Source organism: Lutra lutra, chromosome 11 (genome assembly GCF_902655055.1).
Source record: "Lutra lutra chromosome 11, mLutLut1.2, whole genome shotgun sequence".
Classification (NCBI taxonomy): domain Eukaryota; kingdom Metazoa; phylum Chordata; class Mammalia; order Carnivora; family Mustelidae; genus Lutra; species Lutra lutra.
The window spans coordinates 13,662,036-13,681,021 of record NC_062288.1 but is presented as its reverse complement, the minus strand read 5'-3'; the positions used below and the strand labels follow the sequence as shown (position 1 = coordinate 13,681,021).

The following is an 18,986-nucleotide window of genomic DNA, read 5'->3' as shown; positions in this document are numbered from 1 at the left end:
ATGGTTTCATTTACTTAAAATTTAATTTGTATTTAGATCTTAGAACTTAATAGGATTATGTGTAGGTCGTATATCCTCTTTTTCTATATGGATAATCAGTTTTCCCAATACTGTTTCTTAAGTAATTTATCCTTTTCCCATTGATTTGAGATTTTCTCTGCATTATGTAACAAGTTTTCATTTCTTTGTATGGCTGTTTCTCTCTTCATTGGTTTTAGATGTTAATATCATATTTTAAAAATTTTACTTTTTTTTTTTTAACTTTGTAGGCTAAATATTCTTCCTTCCACAAAAAATTCTGGGCTATTCTTGATCATATACTCATCAAGATGAATTTTAGAATCAATTTATCAAACCTTTACTTTTCCTCTCCCTGTTGCCCACCCTTCCGAACTATGTTTGATGATGGTATTCAATTTTGTTTCAATGCTTCCCAGGGCTGGTCAAGGGCTTCCTTGTTGAGCTAGCACTAATCTTTTTCTTGCCTCTTTGATACAGATAATTCTTGTTATTAGAGGTAGTTATATTCTATAAAATGAACACCTAGTTAGTGAATACTGAACCATTGCTCCTAGGGGAAATAGAGGATTAAGTTCCTGCCAGTCTTTGGTCACACTTTTTGACCACTGATAAATACACATAATGTTGTTAAGTGTGTGTTATTGTTTAAACTCACCTTATTTAATATATATTGATGTTTCATTAACTTTGAACTTGGTGCATAGCATTATAATTTCTATAGTTATAGTCATGTCTGAACAAAGCTCAACTAACATATTTTCTCCATGGGGCACCTGGGTGGCTCAGTCAGTTAAGCGTCTGCCTTCAGCTCAGGTCATGATCCTGGGGTCTTGGGATAGAGTCCCTGTGTTAGGGTCCCTGCTCAGCTGGGAGTCTATTTCTCCCTTTCTCTCTGGCCCTCCACCAGCTTATGCTCTCTCTTGTCTCTCTCTCCTTGAATGAATAAATGAAATCTTAAAAACGGGGGGGTTATTGGGGCGCCTGGGTGGCTCAGTGGGTTGGGCCGCTGCCTTCGGCTCAGGTCATGATCTCGGAGTCCTGGGATCGAGTCCCGCATCGGGCTCTCTGCTCGGCAGGGAGCCTGCTTCCTCCTCTCTCTCTGCCTGCCTCTCTGCCTGCTTGTGATCTCTCTCTGTCAAATAAATAAATAAAATCTTAAAAAAAAAAGGGGGGGTTACCTGGGTGGCTCAGTTTGTTGGGCGACTGCCTTCAGCTCGGGTCATGATCTTGGGGTCCTGCTCAACAGGAGCCTGCTTCTCCTTCTTCCACTCTCCCTGCTTGTGATCTCTCTCTCTCTGACAAATAAATAAATAAAATCTTAAAAAAAAAGGCTGATCATAGTCTTCTTGCACTTAGGAACACCAGACAGCACTTCCGCCACTACTCTTGGGGACCTTTTTTTTTTTTTGAAGATTTTATTTATTTATTTGAGAGAGCGAGACAGAGCCTGAGCAGGGTGGGGACAGAGGGAGAAGCAGGCTCTCCACTGAGCAGGGAACCGGTGGAGGACTCAATCCCAGGACCCTGAGATCAAGACCTGAGCTGAAGGCAGATGCTTAACTGACTGAGCCATCCACGCACCCCTTGGGGGCCATTTTAAATGGTGAGATCACCAAAACAAGCACAGAAATGTGAAAATGTGACACTAAATACACCACATAAAGGACACTTGCTTACAGTGTGAGACCTGAAGCAAGAAGGCCAGTGCGTTGCCTACTTTGACTTCAGATGGGAACATGTACATCAAGCGACTGAAATTCTTCTGCCTTCTGTGCATGTCCTGGAATGAGTGCAGAAGCCGTGCAGTATTGGTCTTGGAGTTAGCGAGTAGTTGGATTCTCTAATATAGAATCTGCGAGTAATGAGAATGACCTGTGATTTTCCTCTGAAGCTGCAGCCGCGTGTGTGAATAATTAATCAGGGAAGGCTTCACAGTGACAGTATTTGTCAAAACACTGCAGGGGTATCCCAGCAAAAATGATACTTCACCTGTTGCTCATCAGTTTAACATAACTTACTTGTTTTTTAATTTTTGAAAATCAAGGTTTTACATGTACTTCAAATCTGGAAGGTTAATTATGAAAAACAGTAGCCTCTTACGTCTCTCTGCCCCTTTCCTTTTTCCAGAGATAACAAATTTCAGTTCTCTCAGCTATTTCTTTTGGTTTTTACCTCCAGATCTCTAACTAAGGTGATTATGATGCTACTTCTTGATTTTGTTTTTAGGCGTTATCTGTAGGATAAAGACTAGCTTTATCTTACCGTCATTCCAGCAATTACGCATACACTTTCCATCTTACCAAATGGTAAATTTTGCTAGACCAGTTCAGTACTTACATTGTTAGGATTTTTTTATTACATTGCTTCCCCACACACCTTTTTGTTTTTCCCTTCTGTTAATATTTGGCTTCTTTATTTACTTTCTCAATATCTTTCCTTAATTCGTTTCCAACTGTACCATAAGTGTAAATATTTCAGCTATTGTGTTAGTATTTTCTTTTTTCTTAAAAGATTTTATTTTATTTATTTATTTGACAGAGAGAGATAACAAGTAGGCAGAGAGAGAGAGAGAGAGGGAAGCAGGCTCCCCACTGAGCAGAGAGCCCGATGCGGGACTCGATCCCAGGACCCTGAGATCATGACCCAAGCCGAAGGCAGCGGCTTAACCCACTGAGCCACCCAGGCACCCCGTGTTAGTATTTTCTTTACTATCATCCTGAGTATTCCTTTCATCTTTCTTCTCCTTTAAGATCCTACATTTTCTGACACCATATCTTATTTCTTATTGTATTTTTGGTGGAGCATATCCTCTAGAAATCATTTTCCCAAGAAAGGATAGGAAGGCAAAGTTTTTGAAAATCTGTTTGATTAAATATATTCTTTTTCTTTCTTTCTTTCTTCCTTTCTTTCTTTTTTTAAAAATATATTCTTTTTTTATCCTCACACAAGACTCATGGCTTGACTGGGTTTAGATTTAAAAGAAAAATAAATTTTCCTCCCAGAATTTTAAGGTTTTTGTTCCATTTTAATGTTTCAGTTTTCAGTACTATTGAGAAGTTCAATGACATTCTGCTAGCCAGTCCTTTCTATATGCTTTTTTCTCCCTAGAAAGTTTTCATATCTTCTTTTGGCAGGGAAAAAAAAAGATTGTAATGTTCCAGATTCTTACATTGAAAATTTTTAGCACTTTGTTATTTTTAAATTTTTTTTTTATTGAAGTATAGTTGAAACACAATGTTACGTTAGTTTCAGGTGTATAATATCATGGTGTGACAACTCTATGTATTATGCTATATTCACCACAAGTGTAGCTACTGTCTGTCATCATACAATGCTATTACAACACCATTTACCATATTTCCTATGCTGTACCTTTCATTCCCATGAATTATTCATTCTTGGTGTGTGTCTTTTTATTTGTATTAATTTAATTAAATTAGTTAATTTTTTTTCAAAGATTTTAGTTATTTATTTGACACAGAGAGAGAGATCAGAAGTAGGCAGAGAGGCAGGCAGAGAGAGAAGGGGAAGCAGGCTCCCTGCTGAGCAGAGAGCCTGATGCGGGGCTTGATCCCAGGATCCTGGGATCATGACCTGAGCCGAAGGCAGAGGCCCAACCCACTGAGCCACCCAGGCGCCCCAAATTAGTTAGTTTTTTGAATTTTAGTGTAGTTGATATAGAATGTTGCATTAGTTTCAGGTATACAATACAATGATTTGACAAATCTGTACATCATCACAAGTCTGTCACCATGCAATGCTATTATAGTATAGTGTAGTATAGTATCGTATAGTGTAGTATCACTGACTACATTCTCTAGGGTGTGCCTTTAATTCCCATGACTTATTCATTCTGTAACTGGAAGCCTGTATCTCCAACTCCCCTTTACCCATTTTGCCATCCTCCTGCCCCTCTCCCCTCTGGCAACTATCAGTTTGTGTTTATAGATCTGGTTCTGCTTTTGGTTTGTTTATTCATTTGTATTGATTTTTTAGATTTCACCTGTGGGTGACATCTTACGTGATTGGTCTTTCTGTCTGATTTATTTCACTTAGCATGATAGCCTGTAGGTTTATCCATGTTGTTGCAAAAGGCATGACTGCATCTTTTTTCAAGGCGGAGTAATATTCCTGTGAGGTCCTCCTCGCCCTTGGCCTCCACGACCATTGCCACCGCCCCAATTGAAGTCTGCTCGCCGAGTAGCAGATGAGACCTTGATAGGATTCCCAGAGAATTCTTTACCATCAAACCAGTCAATAGCTGCTTTAGCAGATGGTGGGTCATCAAACGACACTGCAGATAATTCTGGTGGGCCTTTGCTGATTGGTGTCTTTTTTTTTTAAACATATATTTTTTAAGATTGTATTTATTTGAGCAAGAGTGAGTGAGTGAGAGAGAAAGCAGAAGAGGGGGGAAGTTCAGAGGGAAGCCCATTCCCTACTGAACTGGGAGCCTGATGCAAGTCTCAGTCCTGTGGCTTTAGGATCATGACCTGAGCCGAAGGCAGAGGCTTAACCGACTGAGCCACCCAGGTGCCCATAACTTGTGCCTTTATAGGAGGAGGTTAGGAGAGATATCAGGGATGTACTCCACAGAGGGATGACCAAGTGGAGAGGCAGCAAGGAGGTGGTAATCTGCAAATGAAGGTAAGAGGCTTCAGGAGAAAAGAAACTTCCTAATATCTTGATCTTAGACTTCTAGACTCTAGAACTGTGACAAAATAATTTCTGTTGTTTAAGGCCCTTAGTCTATGGTATTTTGTTATGACAGGGCTAGCACACTAAAGTAAGTCTTCTTGACTGACAAATTTCAATAAAGGATAATATGGCTGGACTTTTATGTATGAATGACTACTATCAGTATTTTTCATTATTTTCTCTTGGGTTGATAAAATTCTTCCCCAAAGAATAATTTTCCAGTAAGCTCATTTGACATGAAAGCTAGAGAAGAAAGGGATTTGGAGGCTTATCGAGTGGAGAGAATTTGCAGTAGCTGTTTTGGGAAGAGATTGTTGTTGGGTAGCAATGAATTTGAAGTTAAGCAACTTAATTTTGTAGGGGACAAAACAGACAGCCCTCTCCAAAAAGCTTGATATTTATGTTGCAGTGTGTTGAGTGACAAGGATGGTAAGGGTGCTTGAAGTCATGGTGTGTACACTCATTAAGGGAACTGAATTAAAAACGGACAAAAGTTTCAAGTAGATGTTTAGTAAAAAAAAGACATGATAATGGCAAATAAGCATATGAAAATGTGCTCAACATCACTTGTCATCATGGAAATGCAAACTAAAACCACTTTGAGTGTATTGCCCAGTTTCCAAGATGGCTGTAATGATCCTTTTTTCCTCATACCCCCTTGCGTGAACACTCCCTAACTCTGCACCAATTGGCCTGTGTGACTAATCGCATATGGCAGAAGTGATAATATGTTGCTTCTGAGATCAGGTTATAAAACACTGCAGCATCCATCAGGGGCACCAAGAAGCCCTACTTATCATTGCTGCAGTGGGCCTACATAATATTTTTTACAGTGTTCCATTATGCCAGTCTACTAATACATTGTGGCAAAATGTGAGGACATTTTTTCTTCCATTCAGTCCTGTCTTTCCTTCCATAAATATTTATTGAGTTCTTACTACTTTTCAAGTGCTAGTGTTTGATATTGGAAATACAGAATGAAAGTCTCTTTTCTCAAGACTTTATCATCTGGTTAAGGCTGACTAGTAAGTCATAATTCAGAAGAGTGCTATTGACAGAGACTTGCTCAGGATGCTGTCATGAGCAGGAATGCCTTCTAAGGATGTTTACTTAGGAAAGATGGAAGGACTTGCGTAGGTGAGACAGCGCAGAGGATTATTAGAGTCAGAGGAAAGAGCACATACAGCAGCCTGGAAATGTGAGCGATTTGAAAGAAGTATGAGTGGTAAGACATTTCTTTCTTTCTTTTTTTTTTTTTTAAAGATTTTTATTTATTTATTTGACAGAGAGAGATCACAAGTAGATGGAGAGGCAGGCAGAGAGAGAGAGAGAGAGAGAGAGAGAGGGAAGCAGGCTCCCTGCTGAGCAAAGAGCCCGATGTGGGACTCGATCCCAGGACACTGAGATCATGACCTGAGCCGAAGGCAGCAGCTTAACCCACTGAGCCACCCAGGCGCCCAAGACATTTCTTTTTTTGCAGATTGAAATTGAAAAGGTAGACAGGGGTGAAACCATGAACAATAGTCTCGTTTGCAGTTTTAGGAGGAAAATAGACTCTCACCTTCATGAGGGAAAGGACCATGAGTGAATGTGTGAATGAACAAGAAAGTGGCATAATGGGTTCTTCATTTTGGAAGATTACTCTGGAAGCAGTGTTGAGAATGGATTGGTGGGGACGGAGGTTAGGCAGAAATAGGTTAAGATGCTTTTGCAGGTAGTTGGGACAAGAAATGATGAAGGCCTGAGCAGAGGCAGTACCAGGGAACTGGGGAAGAATCAAGCAGATTTAACAGAAAATTGATGACTGATTGAACGTGGGGAGTGAGGAAGAAGACGTGCCTGGGAAGGTTCTAAATTCTATCTTAGAGCAGTTGATGATGCCATTAACTGAGACAAGGAAGAGAGGAATGAGAAACAGATATGGTTGAAAAGATTGGGCCAATTTGCATTTTGAAAAATAATTCTGGCAGCATTATGGAGGGTGCCTTTTCTTTTCCTTTTCTTTCTTGTGTTCTCTTCTTTCTCTTCTGTTCCTCCTCCCCCCCCCTCTTTTTTTTTTTTTTTAAAGATTTTTTATTTACTTATTTGACAGAGATCACAATTAGGCAGAGAGGCAGGGAGAGAGAGAGGGGAAGGGAAGCAGGCTTCCCCACTGAGCAGAGAGCCCGATGCGGGGCTCGATCCCAGGACCCCGGGATCATGACCTGAGCCGAAGGCAGAGGCTTTAACCCACTGAGCCACCCAGGCGCCCCTTCTCTTCTCTTTTTAATGTAGGCTCCACGCTCAGTGTGGAGTCCAGCAAGGGGTGTGAACTCATGGCCCTGAGATCAAGACCTGAGCTGAGATCAAGAGTTGTATGCTTATCCGACTGAGCTACCCAGGTGCCCCTATGGATGTTGTTTTGAAGAGAGCCAAGGTTGAAGCCTGGCAGAAGATTTAGTAGGTTTTTAGAGTAACTCAGGAGAGGGTTGATGGTGATGTGAGCTACAATGGTGGCAGTGGGGATGAGAGAAGAGAAGCGAGCCAAGAGATATTTTTGAGAAAGACCATGCAATGAGTGGTTCTTTATTAAATTTAAGGGGTGCACAAAGAGAGAGGGTTGAAGAATTTTGTTTGGGTTTTTGACTTGGGTAACCAAGTGGGTAGGGGTGCCATTTACTGATTCAAGAAACACAAGACAAGTTTGGGGAGAAGGAAGAAATGATACTGACATGAATTGACATTTATTGAGCACCATGGCTAAATGCTTGTAAGGCAAGGTTTCATTTAATTTTTTAGTATCCTTCTGAGATAGGCCCCAGTATTTTCCCAGTTTTACAAATAGGGAAATCAAGGTAGAACAAGGTCATAAGTACTAAATAGAGTAACAATTTGAACCTAGGGTGATACTCTTAATCATAATAGTAATTGTATCTTTCAGTTTTCCCCGGTTGATCATGAAATAGGAGGAGGAAGGGATATGATGCCTCTCATGTTGTATCTTCATAGAATGATTAGCACATAGTAGGGACAAAGGTTGTTGAATGGGAGCTTTTACTCATGTCCTACCTTGTGTACCTATTCTACTCACTCTGCCACAGCTCCAACTCACCCTCCTCTTAAAAATCTTCCCAAGAACCACTCATATAAGGTATTTGGGTTTGTGCTAGGCTTTACTGAATTAATTTGGTAATTTTGGTTAGGTACCACATACTATGTAAAATCTAATACTAACTCTTGTAATATATTAAATAAAAGGTCTTTGAGCTGTCTTGTTAATGGAAATTTTTCCTAGGTAGTTTTTCTTCTGTCATTTTTCCTCAGCTTCCTCTCTCTGTCTGATTTTCCTTTCCATTCAGGCTGCTTACCTTTATCTCCAAATGCCCACTGAGTTCTTTGGCAGAGCATTTTCACTATGTCTTTAACTGTGTCTTTTTTTTTTTTTTTAAAGATTTACTTATTTATTTGAGAGAGAGAGAACACAAGGGCAGGGTGAGGGGCAAAGAGAGAGAGAATCTCAAGCCTACTTCCCACTGAGCACAGAGCCTGACGTGGGGCTTGATCTCACCACCCTGAGATCATGATGTGAGCTGAAATCAAGAGTTGGATGCTTAACCAACTGAGCCACTCAGGTGCCCCTAACTGTGTCTTTTCCCACCATATTCAAGCTCTCTATAGGATAGAGAAAAATCTGCTATCTGACTTTGAAGATTCTGGTCTCTTTTAATGATCTTAGTAACTTTGGGCTGCTATAATAGAATATCACAGACTTATATACAATAGAAATTTGTTTCTTATGGTTCTGGAGGCTAGAAATGTGAGATCAGAGTGCCAGCATGGTTGGATTCTGGTGAAATTCTCTTCCGGGTTGGGGGCTGCTTACTCCTTGCTATGTCCTCACATGGTGGAAGGGGGGCAAGGAAGTTCTTTGGGGCTCATTGTATAAGGGTACTAATTCCACTCATGATGGTTCCACCCTTAAAGGTCCCACTTCCTAATATTATAACTTCAGGGGCTAGTATTTCAACTTACGAGTTTTGGGGGGACACAAACATTCAGTCCATTGCAATGATCATATGAATTATTAAGTATATGAGTTCTTCCTCCCTCCCTCACCGCTTCCCCGTGTGACCCTTCAGCTAATTCTTAATGAATGCCTACTGTATGCCAGCCACTGTTCTGGCAGGAGATACAAGACAGACAAGTCCTGCCTTCACTGAGGTTATGTTCTAGTGGAAAATACAGTACAATAAATAAACATATCAGGTAATGTGAAGTAATGGTAGGTGTTATAAAGAAAACTAAAGCATACTGAGATCCAGAGGGGTGCTGTTTGAGATCGGATGATCAGGCAAGGTTTCTCTGAGAGTGCGGTGTTTGAGCAGAAATTTGAGTGAAGTAAGCAAAACATGCAAATGTGTAGAGGAAAAAGTTCCAAGACAGAGAATAGCAGGTGCAAAGGTCCTGTCACATCTCGGGTTCTCCAGAAAGCAGATGTTGAGACAGAGTTGGAAGGACAAAGGATTTATTGGTGAGTAACACCCATGAAAGGGAAAGGAAAGAAATAGGATTGGGCAGATGAGCCATCAGACTTGCATGCACCTGTCAAATTCAGTACACCAAGGAGAGCTGCAGTGGGTGGAGGAAATGAACAGGCCTTTCTGCCCACCTTTGCTCAGTCATTTGACCAGGGACTGTTCTGAGAACAGGGTGCTCTCAGCTGAGTGAGGAAAGGTGGACCTTGAGGAAACCAATGCTGGAGCTGTAAGTTGACCATGCTTCTTGTAGGTTGGGCAGAAATTCCTTTCTTTGAAGGGGAATCTTGGTGGTCCAGCTCTGTTTCTGCCATAGGCCCTAAAACAGAAATATGCTCAGTCTGTTCAAGGAACTGCAAGAAGGCCAATATAGCTGGGGAAGCCTGGGCGGGAGGGATGGGGTCATGGCCGGAGAGGTAGCAGAGGGCTAGAGCAAGCAGCATCCGCGGCTTTGGGAAGATGCTGGGTTTCATTCTAAGTTTGGTAAAAAACCATTAGAGGATTTCGAGCAGGGGCATGACATATGTTTTACATTCTGAAAGGACTGCTCAGCCATAGCCATTGTATCTGTTTATCTATTTCTCTACAACAGACCACTTCAAAACTGAACGGCTTAGAACAACAGTGGCTTATTTTTTCTCAGAGTTCTGTGAGTGTCCTGCTAGACTCACCTGAACTCACTCACCTGGCTGGATCTGAGTGTTTTTTTTTTTTTTTTTTTTTTTTAAGATTTTATTTATTTATTTAACAGATAGAGATCACAGGCAGACAAAGAGGTAGGCAGAGAGAGAGGAGGAAGCAGGCTCCCCGAAGAGCAGAGAGCCCAATGTGGGGCTCGATCCCAGGACCCTGAGATCATGACCTGAGCCAAAGGCAGAGGCTTTAACCCACTGAGCCACCCAAGGCGCCCCCTGGATCTGAGTGTTTTAAGATGGCTTCACCCACAGGTCTGGACCTCACCTGGGACAGCTACAGACTGGGATGGCTAAGCCTCTCTCCATTTGTTCTTTCGTCCTCTGCTTTTTCATCTGAAGGTGGAAGTGTTCCAAAAAGTCAAGCCCTACTGTGTAATGTTCCCTTGGCTTAAAGCAAGGCAGTTGTCCAAGCCCAGAGTCAGCATGGAAGGAGAATGTACAAGTGTGTGGATATCTGGAAATGTGATTCATGGAGGCCACTGCTGTAACAGTTACCACATTGAACATTGTTGTAGTTACTTCCCTTTTTCTGATCCTCTGCTCATCAGTTTATCTTCTGCGTATAATTTAGTTTCCTACATACGTGTGTTTCCAAAAAATAATGCACCAGTCACATAGACTTCACATATTTCCTACTGCTGCGATAGCAATTTTTTATTGTAAAAGAATACATTGGCTGGTTTCAAGGACAAAATGCCCTTTGCTTATTTCTTCCTAGAGCAGTGTGGCCTGGGGACCCTCCTAGCTAAGAATGATTGTGCCACTGTGATACTTCTCAAGACTGTAATGGTGTATGTGTAAATGTGTGACTCCTGTAACTTCCACTGGTGATGGAGCTGCACTGAGATTTTTTTAAAAATTGTGTTGAATTAAGGAATTCTCATTCATTGCTGGTGGGAATGCCACATGGTACAGCTCCTTTGGAAGATGGAGTGGAAAACTAACATACTCTCACCATACTATTCAGTAATCGGTACTCCTTGATAGTTACCCAAATGAGTTGAAAACTTAAGAAGCAACATGGACGGGACTAGAAGAGATTATGCTGAGTGAAATAAGTCAAGCAGAGAGAGTCAATTATCATATGGTCTCACTTATTTGTGGAGCATAACAAATAGCATGGAGGACAAGGGGAGATGGAGAGGAGAAGGGAGTTGAGGGAAATTGGAAGGGGAGGTGAGCCATGAGAGACTATGGACTCTGAAAAACAATCTGAGGGTTTTGAAGGGGCGGGGGGGGGGGGGGGGGGGGTGGGGGGAACCAGGTGGTGGGTATTGGAGAGGGCACGGATTGCATGGAGCACTGGGTGTGGTGCAAAAACAATGAATACTGTTACGCTGAAAAGAAAAAATTAAAAAAAAAAAAAAGAAAACTTAAGTCCACACAGAAATGTGCACACAACATTTTAGCAACTTACTTCCTAACTGTCAAACCTTGAAAACAATGAAGGTGTCCTTTAGTAGGTGGATGGATAAATAAACTGGTAGTATTAAGGTAACGGAGTATTATTCAGCACTGAAAAGAAATGATCTGTTGAGCCATAGAGGAAACTTAAACACATGAAGAAGCCAATCTGAAAAGGCTACATGCTGTATGATTCCAACTATATCATGTTCTGGAAAAGGCAAATTGTGGATACAGTAAAAAGATTGGGTTCTGGAGTTTTGAGGGGAGGAATGGATGAGTAGTCAGAGCACAGAGGACTTTTAGGGCAGTGAAACGATTCTGTGTATAATAATGTTTGGTACATTCCATTATGTGTTCATCTAAGTCCATAAAACGTACAAGACCAAGAGTGAACTGTAAATTAAGTGATAGGGGCCCTTCAGTGTATCTTCATCAGCTGTAACAAATGTGTCTCTCTGGTGAGGGATGTTCAAAGTGGGGGAGGTTGTGCATTTGTGGGAAAAGAGGTACGTGGGAATTCTTGGTACTTTCTGCTCAGTTGTACTGCCCAAATCTAAAACTGCTCTAAAAAAATAGTCTGATTTAAAAATGTACTGAACCAGTAGTTCATCATTTTCTCCCAATAATTCAGCTTGGTATCACTCATTATGATATAAACTTTGTAAACCATTTGGCAAGAATTTAACGTTGTGATTTAATGTTGATGTTAAATGTTTTTAGTGAATTAGTGATAGAATTGTTGACCTATCTACTTATTTTTATAGCTGGTGGGTGAAGAGAAAAAGGACATACACATTTGATTATTTAATAAACTTCTGTTTATTAAATTGTTTAATAAACTTTTAAAAAATTCATATTGTCTCCCTGTCTTAATATGGAACAGGTATGTGGAGGTCTTTGTTGTTCCTTTTTTGTTGTTTAGTTCAGTATTTATTTATTTTTTAAGACTTTTTTATTATTATTATTTTTTACAGCAGTTTCAGGTTTACAGCAGAATTGAGAGGAAGGTACAGAGAATTCCCATATGTCCCTTGCGATCACACATCCCCCCTTATCAGTATCCTCCCACCAGAGTGGTATGTTTGTTTCAGTTTGTTACATCATATATATATATATATATATATATATTATATATAATATATATATATTATGTTCAGTTAGCCAACATATAGCATGTCATTAGTTTTTGATGTAGTGCTATTCATTAGCATATTAGCATAGTGCCCTAAAAATCCTTTGTGTTCAGCCGGATGTTCCTCCCCTAGTATTTTTATTTTTCATTATTATAATAATTATTCATTATTATTATTATTTTTCATTAGACAAACTGTGGACTTCATTAACTGTGTATCAGCCCTTGTAATTTTTACAGGTTGACTTCACTGAATCAGGTCAAGGTTTCTGTGTTACATAGAAAGCAGAAATATTGTGAAGGAAAACATATGTTTTTGGTAGTGATACAGATTACTTAAAACACAATACGAAGAATTCTGCATTCTTCCTCCTGAAAATTAGTAATCAATACTCTTAAAATATTTTCTGTGTTTTGCCAGATACTGACAATATGAAGCCCTTGGAGGGTGTAAAAATTCTGGATCTAACAAGGTTTGTATTGGTTTTTCTGTGTTTTGGTGATTGAAGTTTTCCCTTCTTTCAAAAAAAAATACATTTATTTTTTGAATTATATTGCTTACTATCAAAGTTTTAGAAAGGAAAACAAAAAAGAAAATTTTTTATATTTCATAATTCTAAGAGCAATAAGTATATTTGTGCATTTTTTCCAATCTGCATATTTATATATAACTTTTAAAAACAAAAATTGGAACCATATTTAAATTATAGTCTTGGGGGCATCTGGGTGGCTCAGCCGGTTGAGCATCTGCCTTTGGCTCAGTTGCTCAGCTGCTTCTCCCTCTCCCTCTGCCCCTACCCTTGCTCATGCTCTCTCTCTCAAAAAATAAAATCTTTAAAAAAATTGAAATTACAGTTTTGCCCACATTTAAAAGAAATGTTGTATTTTGAGTGTTTTTCTGTGTCATTCAAAATTCCAGAAAAATGTGAGATGATACTTTATTATATAGTTGTCATAAAATTACTCTTCCCCTAATATTTCACAATTACAAATTAAGTTTCCTTTTTCATAAATCCTTGCCTCAGGAAATCTTAGAATTTCTTCCTTAGCATAGAATTCTGGAAGTGGAATTTCTGAATCAATGGGAATATACTTTTTTTGAAAGATTTTATTTATTTATTTGAGAGAGAGCGCGGGTGCTCATGATGGAGGAGGGGCAGAAGGAAGAGCAGGCTTCCCACTGAGGGGCTCGATCCCAGGACCCTGAGCTCATGACCCCAATATCATGACCTGAGCTGAAGGCAGATGCTTAACTGCGTCACCCAGGCACCCCACGGGAATATACTTTTTTTTTTCTTTTTAAAGTTTTTATTTATTTATTTGACAGAGACACAGTGAGAGAAGGAACACAAGCAGGGAGAGTGGGAGAGGGAGAAGCAGGCTTCCCACCGAGCATGGAGCCCAATGCGAGGCTCAATCTCAGGACTCTGGGATCATGACCTGAGCCAAAGGCAGATGCTTAAAACTGAGCTCCCACGTGCCCTGGGAATATACATTTTAAAGCTCTGAATACATAGTGCCAAATTGCTATTTTTGAACAGTTTTAATAATTTTAATTCTTACTATAATTATATGAGTTTATCTATGTTAGTGAGCTATTAAGAATTAATATAAAAATCTGCAAGGTGGTAATTATTTATCATTGTTAATATTGTAGAGTACTGGCGGGACCTTTTGCTACTATGAATTTAGGAGATCTTGGAGCAGAAGTTATAAAAGTGGAAAGACCAGGTAAAGCTATTGCTCTCTTTAAAACATAGAAACTAATACAAGTTTTTCTTTTTTAAAGATTTTATTTTTAAGTAATCTCCACCCAACGTGGGGCTTGAACTCCTAACCCTGAGATCAAAAGTCACATGCTCCTGCAACAGAGCCAGCCAAGCGCCCCAAACTACTACAGTTTTTAGCTGTTTTTTAAAAAAATAACTATATGTCTGTATGTGGGATGACGGGAGAATTAAAATGAAATGATTATTTTTTTTCCTCTCCATTCCTTACTTTCCTCTGAACCTATACTAGTGATTTCTTCTTACTCATTTTTAAAAAAATATTTTATTTATTTAACAGAGAGACACAGCAAGAGAGAAACACAAGCAGGGGGAGGGGAGTGGGAGAGGGAGAAGCAGCCTTCCCACCAAGTGGGGAGCCCGATGCCGGGCTCGATCCCAGGATACTGGGATCATGACCTGAGCCGAAGGCAGACGCTTCACGACTGAGCTACCAGGTGTCCCTCCTCTTACTTTTTATAAGTGCCAGGTTTTAAGGCTTTAGCCAGGCCCTTCACACATACCTGAAAACCTCCAGTAGAGACTGAGATGCACCATGCAGTGACAGTGATGCTAGACTTGCAGTGACAGGCACAGGTCTTAACACGAGGCCTGTATTAATTTATTTAATCTCTGCTACAACCTTATGGGCTGACCCTGTATTATTCTAAGATTATAAACACAGAGAAACAGAGACATAAAGCAGTTTGTCCAAAGTCACACAGCTGATCAGGAATATCCACGCACTCACCCTGGTCCGGCCCTCCTTAGCCCCCCACAAGCCTACCATTGAGACTGACTTTAGAGCTGGCCTGACCACCCTTCCTTGCTGGGGGATGGAGGGAAGGCCAGGAGGAGGGGAGGGTAAAATGGAAGAAGCAGGACACGCAGGAAGAGGAGAAGGAAAAGGAATCTGTGTCCTTCCAAAAGGAACCCAGATACTCCAATATAAGTCATTCTTTTCTGTTTTTAATAAAAGAAACATTTTCTCATTTTATAATTGTAAGCATTTTGAGAGAGGAACACTGAAACTGAGATCAGTTCTTTGGGTTTGTTTTTCATCACATCTTTCCCATTTTTCCTTTCCTCTTGGTCCACCAAATAAATCTATTCGGTGTACACAATTCTCACTTTTATTTGGTGCCTTCTTAGTATTTGGGTGTTTAGCTCATGCTATTATTGAAAGTTATTTCAGTACTTACTATTGAAAGAAATTATTGTATGCTTTTTCTCTCCTACAAGCACTTAAAGGGCAGAGTCCCTCTTCTCCATGTCCTCCGTATCATCCTATAAGGAGCTCGTTTTGGAAGGTTTCAAAACTTAGCATTATTATTTATTCTTTTTTTTTTTTAAAGATTTTATTTATTTATTTGACAGACAGAGATCACAAGTAGACAGAGAGGCAGGCAGAGAGAGAGAGGGAAGCAGGCTCCCCGCTGAGCAGAGAGCCTGATGTGGGACTCGATCCCAGGACCCTGAGATCATGACCTGAGCCGAAGGCAGCGGCTTAACCCACAGAGCCACCCAGGCGCCCTATTATTTATTCTTCAAGTTGGATCCTTATGGATTGGAACAGAATTACCAAATTAGTGAAAATGGCCTAGCCTTAATAGTATGAGTATATCTGCAAGACTCATAAAAGACTAGTTTATAATTACATCACCTTATTAATTTCCCAGAAGTGATTAAACACTATAAAGTAGAAGACATGGTGTAGAAGATTCAACTTTCTGCTTATTAGATTTCTTAGGAGGCCAAAGCAATCAGCAGAAGATTCTCTGATCAGCATGGGGAATACTCTGTTATTATTATATCGTATTTATTTGACCCTGTGTTTATCAGGCTCCGGATGGTGGAAGAGTCTGGTGAAACCTGCTTTCCAGATGTAACGAAAGCTTCATTTACCTGGTCACTGATGTTCATCACATTTGGTTGTTGTGGGATGCATGCTGAATAATGTTTGCTTTCTGGTTGAATACCCTTTTTGTCTTTTCCAGGTTTCATAAAACTTTGATTTCCATGTTATTATGCAAATTCAATACCACGGCACTTTCTCCTTTCAGCCATTGGGTCTTCCCATCCTAGACGGAGCATCAGGTCTACTTTCTCTTGCTATTTCAGTTGATCACTAATCTAAATGTTTATGTTTATATTAATTTTAGAGATCATTGTTCCCTCTTTATGTAGGCCTTATTTCTCCTTTGTATGTTTTCCTTTCTTCAGTAGGGAGTACCTTCCTTTGTCTAGGCCTTTACATCCCATAGCCATACACTTGGGATTGAGCTTTGTTCCTAGTAGGTCGTTGTTCATTGTTTTTTTCCTGATTGGTCTCTTTCCCTTAATCCTTCTGTGTGATGCATTTTATTTAATTAATTAATTAATTAATTTTAAAAGATTTTATTTATTTATTTGATACAGAGTGAGAGAGGAGAGAGAGAGAGAGAACACAAGCAGGGGGAGTGGGAGAGGAAGGGAAGCAGGCTCCCCGCTGAGCAGAGAGCCCAATGCAGGGCTGGATCCCAGGACCCCAGGATCATGACCTGAGCTGAAGGCAGCCGCTTAACAACTGAGCCACCCAGGCGCCCCGCATGATACATTTTAATGTTCCTATTATGTGTTTAACTGTTTCGGGTTTTGAGATAGTTATTCAACACAGATCTGAGGAAGAGTAATTTGGCAGGATTTTCAAAGTTCAGGAGAGAATTAGTCTTTTCTCAGGCCACTCCTCTACTCCTTCCTTCCCGCTTGCTTGCTTGCTTCCTTCTTTCCTTCCCTCCTTCCTTTTTAAAAAAAATTTTTTATTTATTTGAGAGTGAGCGAGCATAGCAGGGGGAGAGGCAGAGGGAGAGGGAGAAGCAGAGTCCCCATTGAGCAGGGAGCTGATGCAGAGCTCAATCCCGGGACCCTGGGATCACGACCTGAGCTGAAGCAGACACTTAACCGACTGAGCCACCCAGGTTATAGCTTTCTGATTTGGGACTTAGACTATTCTTACTTTTGTAATCAAAGAGCCCATAGATTTTCTTTCTCTTCTTTCTGTAGTTACTTAGCTGGGCAACGTGGACTAGGGAGGGCAGCAAATGATTCCTTAGGCAGGAATATGAGGGCAGAGGTGTGTGCGGTCCTTTGTTCACTGCTGTTTCTACTCTGCCTGGAGTACTGTCTGTGACGTAGTAGGTGCTCAATAAATATTTGCTGAATGGATTGAATGTGTCAAAATATCTTTTAAGAAAAGCGGTCTGGGGGGCACCTGGGTGGCTCAGTGGGCTAAAGCCTCTGCCTTCAGCTCGGGTTGTGATCCCAGAGTCCTGGGATCGAGCCCCATATCGGGCTCTCTGCTCAGCAGGGAGCCTGCTTTCCTCTCTCTCTGCCTACTTGTGATCTCTGTCTGTCAAATAAATAAATAAAATCTTTAAAAAAAAAAAAGAAAAGCAGTCTGAAATTTTATATGAGATCTCCAGACTTTGAAATCATGGCAGCTAATTAAAAACTTTAAATTTTGTGTGGGTCCAATAAAACATCTTTCAACTGTCAGTTTTCCCAGTTGGTGACCTTTAGCCTTTATTTCTTGTCCATGCTGATTCTTTCCAGGGGCCACTGATCCTCTCTAAAGCCCTGGGTAGGAAAACCATGTAGGCCTCCAATTAAGATTCCTGACATTATTTCCACTTTGAGAGATGAATGTAAACATGTAAAATTACCTAATTTTAGCCCTACCTTGACGTTACTTTATTTTAAGAAAATTAGTGTATTGAAAGCTTCAGGAGAGTAGAAGTGGCTGGACTTTCTCTTTACTCCGAGAGGTCCCGTCTGATCCTGAAGATCCAGATTCACACTGCCGTGAAGCCTCTTACTGGTTTATTCCTGGAAGAGTGCCTTTCTGGGATCGTATAGTTCACTTTTTCCCCTTTTATTTTGAGCATGCTATTCCATTTGATGCTTACCATGATTTCTTTGTTTTGTTATTGGTTCATCTCCAGTTAGAGATAATGTGTCTTCTTTTTTTGTTCAGATCTTATTTATTTATTTACTTATTTGAGAGAGAGAGTGGGAGTGCACGAGTGGGGGAGGGTAGGAAGGGAGAGGGAGAAGCAGACTCTCAGCTGAGCAGGGAGTCTGACAGGACACGGGGTTCGATCCCAGGACCCTGGGATCATGACCTGAGCCAAAGGTAGACGCTTAATGGACTGAGCCACCCAGGTACCCCTGGAACTAATGGTTCTTTTCTCCTCTGGCCTGTGTTCTGTTTTTTCTCTTGGGAAGTTGTTGTTATTATTTTTATTTTTTTAATAAATGAGTCTATTCTTTGGCCTGTGTTTTGCTTTCCAAAAGGTTATATCTGCTTTTCCTGATCAGTTTTAGTGGTAAAGTTTAATGGGCTAATAGGTTAATTATATTATTTAGATTAATTATATTATTTAGATTATTAGAATTTTAAATCTAACCCATATTCACAAATAGTCTCTTCTTGGGGGCCAGTTTTTAATTGTAATTATTTATATAGTGATTAGTTTCTTTTTTAAAAAGATTTTTATTTATTTATTTATTTGACACAGAGAGAGACACAGTGAGAGAGGAACACAAGCAGGGGGCTGGGAGAGGGAGAAGCAGGCTCCCCACCAAGCAAGGAGTCCGAAGCTGGGGTCCATCCCAGGACCCTGGGATCGTGACCCGAGTGAAAGGCAGACACTTAACGATTGAGCCATCCAGGCACCTCATAATGACTAGTTTCTGATACCAATATTTAATCAGG

At 40.3% G+C, this 18,986-nt stretch overlaps 1 protein-coding gene across 11 annotated transcripts in view; it reads left to right on the top strand.

The window, feature by feature from the left end:
* Positions 1-18,986, top strand: part of SUGCT (succinyl-CoA:glutarate-CoA transferase) — an 802,332-nt gene that overhangs the window by 14,064 nt on the left and 769,282 nt on the right. For all 11 annotated transcript variants that reach the window (XR_007121423.1, XM_047694504.1, XM_047694502.1 and 8 more), the window contains exons 2-3: positions 12,889-12,940; positions 14,125-14,198. Coding sequence is in view for 10 of the 11 variants with exons in the window: in XM_047694504.1 (XP_047550460.1) it covers positions 12,889-12,940; positions 14,125-14,198 (126 nt within the window). In the remaining variant the exon portion in view is untranslated. The remainder of the gene's footprint in view (positions 1-12,888; positions 12,941-14,124; positions 14,199-18,986) is intronic.